The sequence below is a fragment of the Dipodomys spectabilis genome, unplaced genomic scaffold (assembly GCF_019054845.1).
Source record: "Dipodomys spectabilis isolate Male_0828 unplaced genomic scaffold, ASM1905484v1 ptg000009l, whole genome shotgun sequence".
NCBI lineage: Eukaryota > Metazoa > Chordata > Mammalia > Rodentia > Heteromyidae > Dipodomys > Dipodomys spectabilis.
In genome coordinates this window covers 16,320,685-16,329,388 of record NW_024870686.1, presented here as the reverse complement: position 1 = coordinate 16,329,388, position 8,704 = coordinate 16,320,685, and the positions used below count along the sequence as shown (strand labels likewise).

General features: G+C 36.6%; 1 protein-coding gene across 4 annotated transcripts in view; it reads right to left on the bottom strand.

Moving 5' to 3' along the window:
* Window positions 1-417: 417 nt before the first annotated feature.
* Window positions 418-8,704, bottom strand: part of Sorbs2 (sorbin and SH3 domain containing 2) — a 134,127-nt gene continuing 125,840 nt past the window's right edge. For all 4 annotated transcript variants that reach the window (XM_042700277.1, XM_042700284.1, XM_042700292.1 and 1 more), the window contains 3 exons: window positions 8,066-8,115; window positions 4,143-4,249; window positions 418-2,543 (listed from right to left, as the gene is read on the bottom strand). In XM_042700277.1, the coding sequence (XP_042556211.1) occupies window positions 2,482-2,543; window positions 4,143-4,249; window positions 8,066-8,115 (219 nt within the window). In that variant the 3' untranslated portion in view covers window positions 418-2,481. The remainder of the gene's footprint in view (window positions 2,544-4,142; window positions 4,250-8,065; window positions 8,116-8,704) is intronic.

Sequence of the window (8,704 nt, the reverse complement as noted above, 5' to 3'; positions counted from 1 at the left end):
TGAAATACACAGCTCATGAATTAATTATGAAGGAAGGAAAGAAAGAAAGAAGCGAGAAAGAGTTGAATTAGAAACGACATGAAGATGAAATACATAGCATATGAATTACTTATGAAAGGAAGGAATGAAAGACAAAAGAAAGAATTTATATTTCTTTCAACAAACTCCTCAGAAAATTAACCAGTTTTGTATCAGACATTAAAAAAATATTAACCGATGGGAAATTTTTTTAGCCAAAGAATATTTAACCAATGAGTTTTGGTGGCAGATTTTAAAATACTTCTGATTTGATGCTAGCAGATGTTTTCTCCATTTATGTAGCAAGAGAAAACAGAGCAAATGCATTTTCTTATATTGGCCAATAAACTGGAATAAAATATACACGTTAAGGATAAATATCAGAAAGAGAAAGTGAAGTATACTTCCAAGCAAAATTTATTAGATGTCTCTCAAGAAAAACACAACGACCTTTGCTTGTAAGAATTCAAAGTCAAATACCTGAACACCAGGTGTGAATATTTTTCCTTTTAAAATCAGATACAGAGAGTAGAAACAGTATTTTTCTTAAATATGACAGGCAACAGATATTGAAATCTTGTTTTGTAAATGGCATCAAAGAGAATTCTTTGTTAGCAAAGCTGCATGCAGTTGACTTAATTCCAAACCCAGAGCCTTGAAAATATAAAGCTGGCTATGAACTAGGTAGTAATCGAAGTGGGCTGCTCAAAGATGTTCCTTTACCTTCTCCCAATGGAATTTCTTTGCATTCTATAGTACCTATGAGCAGTTCAGTTTGGCTACTAAGATCTTTTGAATTTTTGCATAAATGCTATCTTAGAGAGTCACACTACCCAGGGGGGCTTGTGATCTGTAAAATACATAAAAGGTCATCTGCTGAATGTGTTTTAGCTTGGTGTAAGTGCAGAATAAAGACCAAAATTGGGAAGCTTCCCTGGTTTCTCAACAACTAAATAGTCTGTACAAAAAAATCCCCAAACATATGTACAAAATCTGAAATTATGTATTGTGAAAAGATCAGTCACTATCCACTGAAGAAATGCCATAAAAAGTTTTATCTATTATAAGGTGCTCAAGATCCAAAGATGAATCATTCTTATGCAAAGTCATAAGAAATACAAAGCTAGTTCTCAGGGTGTGTGTAGGTCAGGCACTGTTAGCCCTATTAAATCTTTCAGGTTCAATATTTTGTAAATTTCTGCTGTGAGGCAGAAAGTATAACCTGAATGATTTAACACTGTCATTAAAACATGCCTAATTTATTTCTAAGACATATTTTACGCACACCAGGAAAATTAAGCTTAACATATTCCTGTCCTCAAATGTAGCCAGGATTCTGGGTTCCATAGAAGAAAAATAATTATCATAGTAAAAATAATTGTATTAACCATAATCCTTGCTAAAACCAGCCTTAACACTTGTGATGCTTCTGAAGTATTCTATTTCTATAATATAATATGTGGGATTCTTTTACATTTTCATAAAATGTACAACCTATCGTATGCATTCTATGTTCTCATACAATCTCAAATGTGTACAGGTACACACAGTGAAATCTTACCTACTAATATTGCTTACAGATACTTTCAAGCGTCTATGTTTGGATAGTTCTTTGCACTTCTCACTAACACTGCTTTATTTAAGTTTTCTCAGATAAATAAAACACTAAGAGCTCATTGTCCAAGATGCTGATGATTACATTTTAATATAAAATAGCAATGCAACTTTACAACACAATAGATTTTTTTCCTGCTGTCTAGCTAAACCTCTTGTAGTCTTATGATAATCACCAAAGGCTCTTATTCCCTCACTGTTTGCACTTCTAAAAAAGTACAACAAAAATTGCAGGTCAAGACTCCTACCTGAAAATGTATATTTGATCAACAGTCGCACCCATCCAAATTAACTTTCCTACTCTTGCTTTAGATTTTGCAATCACTGTGCATATAACAACATATAAGTGCAGGCAAACAATAGCTGAAGTACAGTTTTCCTATAGTGTAAACCAGGACACTAGGCAAACTTGTGAAAGAAACATATACTTCCAAGCTAAGAAGGGGAAGAAACAAACCACAGCAAGTCAGAATAAACAATCTTCTGGTTGCCCTGTGAGGGAGAGCATCTTCCAGAGAAGTTGAAATATCACCATGACACCAGAGAGCCTCTTGGAGACATTCTCCTTTACTGACGATTTTCTTTCTGATCTCAGCCATGAGATTTTCAAAGTCTGGAGCAGAAAGCAGGAAAACGTGCTTGCATGTGGTTGTGTGTCTGCCATGCTTCTCCAAGGCTCACAGTGGCAGTCAACTTTGCTGATGGCTTGGTGATGGCAGGTGGATGGAGATGGTGATGATATTACTGGAAACCAAAGGCCTGCAAGGGGGGGGGGGCGGTGGTGGTGTTTGAGGCAAGTTTATGCAGATGTGTTGCTGAAATGCGGCTTAAATAAGGAAGGAGAGTGATTCACAGCCTCTTGACATAGTTTCCCGGAAAAGTACCAAAAAATTTGGTTCTTCTTGAGGTTCCTGAAAATAGGAGCAATGGGTGAAAAGGTGTACACAATGAACTATCCATCAGTTCTTTCCTGTCAACTGTACTTACAGGATTCACTAAGAGAACAAGTCCTGAAAGGTTTAGAAATGAAAGGGACCTCACATTAAAACAATAAGAATTAAAAATATACTTAGTTGTCTTGTCTGATGTATTCATTACTTCATATACATAGATGATTTGTTTGGCTCCTAGCAAACTTCATGGAAATGCTTAGTCTCTTAAGCTACAAAGGGATCTTAATCCTCCTTCAGAAGAGCTGGGCTCAGGTCTCCAGATCTGCTAAAATTCAGGAATGAGGAGTAAGGATGAAGGCTGATAGAGTAAGAGGATGGCTGGAAAAGCACACAAGAGCAAGGCCTAGTTCAGGGTCAAGAGGCCTTTTCTACCAGGCATCACCTTTGACACAGACTACATCAAAACTTTGTCATTTTCTCCTGCTCAGGACTGCCTCATTCATTCTTCAAAATGTAGCTCAAGTGATATAGCACTTGCCTAGCCAGCTCAAAGTCCCAGGTTCAATCCCCACAAAATATAAGCAGACAAAAAAGCAAACAAATGAATAACAATGTGAAAATCTTCAAAAATTCAGAAATTTTGAAAAATTTAGGGTCACTATAGAAAGCAAAAGAATGTCCACGACTTGTGTGTGCCTTCTGGACCTGTTATAGAGACAGAAAGCTCTAGTTTTTTTCATTTTTTGCTTTTCTCTACCCTCTTATACCTCAATTTTCTTTCCAGATTTTCTTCTTTCCACATGTTCTTCCGTATTGATTGTTCTGTCTATGAATGTTTCCTTGGAAAACCTCCTTTCTCCTCTTCCTCCTTTTCTTCCTCCTCCTAGTTTCTTCTTTCACTATTCTTTTCCTTTCTCCTCCTCCTCCTCCCCCACCTCCTCCCCTTCCTCCTCCCCCTCCTCCTCCTCCTCCTCCTCCTTCTTTCTTTCCCTCTCCATCTCTTTCTTTTCCCTCTTGTGTGTGTGTGTTTAGGAGTTGAACATAAGGACATAAGGTTCCTACATGCTAAGCATTCACTGCTGAATTAAAGACTCCAGCCTTTTAAGATGGTCAGAATGGAATTGTCTTTGAAGCAATAAGAATGAAACTTTTCTTCTGTTACAAATTGAAGCTAAGGAGAATGATTGGACTTTTAGGCTAACCGCCTCAGACCTAAAGGTCAGCTCTTCACTCCGTCTTGCTCCCTCTCAAATGTGGTTTTTACTGTTGACAACTAACATTTTTCACTGAACAGAGCAACGATAGTGTTTATCTGGAGAACAATTACTGTTTTGCTTGCTTTATGATTCAATAATAGTCTTTCATGGTTGAGGCTGTTTAAAGAAAATTTCTTTTCTCAGTTGACTTGGAACAAAACTAGCAAATATCATATACACCAGAAACAGTAAATATCAAATGGCATGAAAATGCAGTGGCCTTGGGATTACATAATGCATATAGATTCATGAAATATCAATTAAATGAATTCAAAGAAAGCTTGCTCACAGTGACCCATGCAAATGAACAAACTCAAGCAAGTGATAAAACAGGGTGCTAGGCAAAGGAATGTCTACCTACCCACAAACCATCCGTCATCACACTTTTCCATTACATCAATGACGTCACTTTCTCTGAGTTCCAACTCATCTGCATTCCTAGGGGTATAGTTATATAGAGCCTGAAACCTTAAACAGGACAAATGGGTGTGTTTAATTTTGTTTTACATCTTTGCAAAATTACAGAAGACTATACAATATTCGTTTTTCTGATTAATATATTAGATAGTAGATATACAAATAATGAAGACTACAATATTAATGAATTGGCTTAAAACATTCAGAACTTCAGTTCAATTGTCCAATCATGTAATGTCTCTAATTCAGACACAGAGTATAAAATAGACAATACATGTGTTATCTAGCTACATTAAGAAGAAATTGCAGTTGTAGTCAGCCACAATCACATGAAATTTTCAAATGACTAAATTGAGATGTATAAAATATCTCAAGTGTATAAAATATCTCAGATCTATGTCTTCTAAATCACTGTGTGGAATTGCTATAAGAGGAGAAGTTATGTTTTTTTTTTTTAATCAAGGGGATTCTTTAGAGGGGATTAATCACTGTTTTAAGATTAGATACAATTCATCTATAAAACTGAGTGATATAGTTTATCCTAGGTTACCTCTAAGCCAGTCTCAAAGTGTAGATTCTGGACATAAATATTATTAAAAATTGGCCCTGGAAGAATTATGTTTGACTTAAAAATCTCCATGGAAAAAAGTTTTTATATGAAGAAGAATTACCGATCCAGTGTTACCATTTTATTCTCTCTGTGACAGGCATTCTGATGATCTTGATCATTAATGATTTCAAAGTTTGAATTCATGGTAAAAAATAATATTTTATTTATTATATATTTTATTTATTATAATCGATTAAAAATGATATTAACATGGACTGGCATTTTGGAAAGTGAAGACAGAAATGATAACCATTAAGAAGGTCAGGAAGAATTTGGCTTGCAGTTTATATGAAAACTTCACAAATATTTAGTAAACATTTGGTAGTGTACTTGTGCGCATAGATATAAATCAGTGACAATTTGAGTAACATCGGTAGCACTTTGATTTGCTTGGGCCACCTTTAAAAAACTTGATCATACTGAATTCTGTTCAAGAACAAGAATGATTTATTTATAATTACTTTATTGAGCCAGAAAAGAATCTTATTTTGGTAGAATCAAACTATTCTCCCACTCAGACTCAAAAATTTTGTTATGAGTATAAAATGCTGATCCACTGGCCTTTCTCTTTGTTCCTGAACTTTCTCATATGGGTGGATGTGAATAAAGTAGAATGAGCTGGTTAGAGCCAGAAGTCTCACACCCTTCAGTAAAAGACCATAATCTTCCCTTTCCTACAAAAGCCCGGAGTTTCAACGTCAGACATCGCTTCTCTGTAAATACTTTGTCCTTCTAGTAAACTATTTTAGCTATTTATATTCTTTTGAGTTTAGTCTTCTGACGTCCTTTGTTGGCAGAAGATTCTGATTGTGGCTATGGTACAGAAGGCCAGAATCCCAGAGAAATGCTGAAACAGATCAGCAGTACTGGATGTGGATGGGCTTGAGGCCAGCCTGAAGGGGATAATGAGATTATCTTGTTGCTTATGCTAATTTGGTTTTGAGGCCAGTTCAGGTGAAGGAATGGTATCTTTTGTATCTTCATGGGAAAAGTGAATAGTCCCCTTCTTGCTCTCACACTGGAAAGAGGTGGTTATACCTGGGCTGCTATTTAGATGGATTTACACCTTGTCTCTCACTCTGGGAAACTGAGAGACACAGGCTTTTTAACCTTCACCTAGGCCCATCTCCAGCCAATTTCTGAGACAGGACTATTTAAGGCACAAACCCCAGCTGCTTCAAGAATCTCAAGGTCCCTTCCTAGAGCGAACAAATCAAAATTGGCCTGGACTCCTACTTCATTTTTGTATTATGAAAGTCAGCATGCTTGTCAAGTTGACTTACCACTCTGGTTTAGTTAAAACATACAGAAAAAGAGTTTTATGGAAACATCAACAAATCTTCTACCATTTCTTCCTACCTCTGCTGCCTTTCAAAATCAGTACTACGTGGCAGGAAATGCTGAATGGCAATGAAAAACAATGCTCTTTTGAAAAATGTGTTGGTAAAATGAACGACAGTGCTGGCGGTCAGGATGGCTCCCAAAAGAAATTTGCCTTTTAGCTAGGAAATGATGAGCCAAGCTGGAAACTAAAACATCACCTGTTTCTAGGCCATAACGTCCCCAAACTGAATTACAGCAACATAAGATTATGTTTTTGTTTTTGCTTCAAAACCTAGTTTTTAAAGAACAGAATTAAGTAACACCCCATCATCCCTTTAATTGAGGTTGTAATCAAGCAGAAAGTTTAGCTAAGTATGGTGGAATATACTTATAATCCCAGCTCAGCATTTAGGAGATAGAGACAGGATAATCTTGAATTAGAGGCTGACCTGGGCTATATGTTTGGACCCTGTCTCCAAAAAGAGCAATTTTTTATTAATGTTTTGCAATATCCGAAGTAGGACTTCCAACATGTTTCTTCGCCCTGCTGTGGGCTGTGTGCTTTCACAATAGCCGAATGACCACAGTTATATGTGATATAAAACAGGGTAATGATACAATGTATCATCCTGAATTTCTCAAAAATGCTTTAATAGAACATGTGGATAATGAGAGGAACTTAAGATGAGAAGTGGAATTTGTATTTGAGTATGTTTTCATGATTATTGTTAGCATAAATAAGAGAACAAACAGACACTTTAGCAAGCCATGTTTAAATAAGGGTTTTCAACTATCTGAGATTTTAAATGAATATTACCTTTAACCTATTTGGTTCATGATAATGGACTCTTCTTCAATAAGAACACCTTCTGTGAGAGACAGTCTCCAAGAAGGATGGATTTTCTAAAGAGTTTGCTTTTAAGCTTGAGGAACAAGGGGTCTTGATGCTGCTAAAGGCGCCAGGTCACAGGCTAGAACGATCTTTTGTCACGTGATCAGAGCTTGGGTAGAAGGCTAGATAGAGGCAGGAGGTCTCCAGGATGTAGGGCCAAGCTTAGGCCCACAATGGGTCCTCCATGTGTCTAGCTACAGATTCAAATTAGGCCAACCGGAAGGTGAATATCCACTTGTGAATTACCACAGGTAAATATCTCTTGTGGTTAAGACACACACAAAAAAAAGAATCTTAAAGACAAGACCACCTTCAGGTTGATTTAAGTTGTGTGGCAGGAAGTAAAGGGAATTTGAAAGCAAAGTTTATTAAGTTATTTTCTTGGTGCTGCAGAAGTAATATGTAACGGAATGCAGAATGCGCCTCTTTCTCTCTCTCTCTCTCTCTCTCTCTCTCTCTCTCTCTCTCTCTCTCTCTCTCTCTCTCTCTCCCTCCCTTGCCCTCCCCTCTCTGTGTAGGGGGTACTAGGGAACCCAGGTCCTTATACATGTAAAGTTAATGCTCTACCATTGAGATAGATCTCCAATGTTTTAATACTGGCATTTTCAAAAGACACTTAAAAGCATGTAACATTGGAATTGTGTCATTAAAGCAGGCTTTATGTCTACTTTCAAAGCAGTCAAGGGTCGCTTTGTTTGTTCTTAATAAAACGATGCTGGGACATGTTTTGCAACTTTATAGCTGTAGTTAGTAATTAGATAGCCAGGGGAATGGGGGAAGAGACATTTATACATATTAAGGATGACTGCCCCATTGGAAGGATTTCTTAGGGCATCAGTAAAAACCTTTTCTTTGTTCTTTTAAACATTAGCTTTAGATTTCAGCTATAAAAGATGGACTATTGCAATTTCTCTTAAGAGCACTCATGTTAGTTATTTTGAACTCTCCTGCTTGCTAACTTATCTCCTGAGTTGGCATATCCATTGACCATTTTATGAGTTGAGGTCTAGTCTTGAGTTTAGAAGACAAGAAGAATACTTACGGTTCCCCCCCACCTTGAATGTTTTCATGAGTGAACACAGGACGCTGAGGCTGAAATGAAATGATTTTAGCAATGTAATCAATGTTTAAATTGGTACAAATTAATAGATAGTTTGGATAATGTCATGGGTACTTTTCTTGACATTTACTATTTCCTGTTGTAAAAAACCAAGAGGAAGAAGAAAAGAAAACCATCATATAAAGGGCTTCTGCTGGATTAATAGTTAAAATATTAAGATATTTTGAAGGATGCTTTAAAATGGCCAAGGTTCAATTTTTTTTGAACACATCCACAATTGAGTATTCTCTAGCATTTAGGAAAAGCAGAGGTTTAGTCCCATTGATTTTTCCAAGGTCAGGAATAGGGCAAGAGCATGTACAGCACTGAAATAGGGATGGAGACCTTCATTCGATCAGATTTTCCAGCTTTGTCTCAGACAAGCAGAAAATAAGCCACATTTAGCTTAACAGCAAAATATCCACATTCACTCTAAACTTTTTGCCACAGACAACATTTTCACATACGGTACATATGAAAAATAGCCAGAGGCAGACATCCCATGCTACATTTGAATTAACATTCTCTGTTCTCAGTGTGGAGAATGCACATGCATTTTTTTTAAAAAAAGAGTAAACAGAG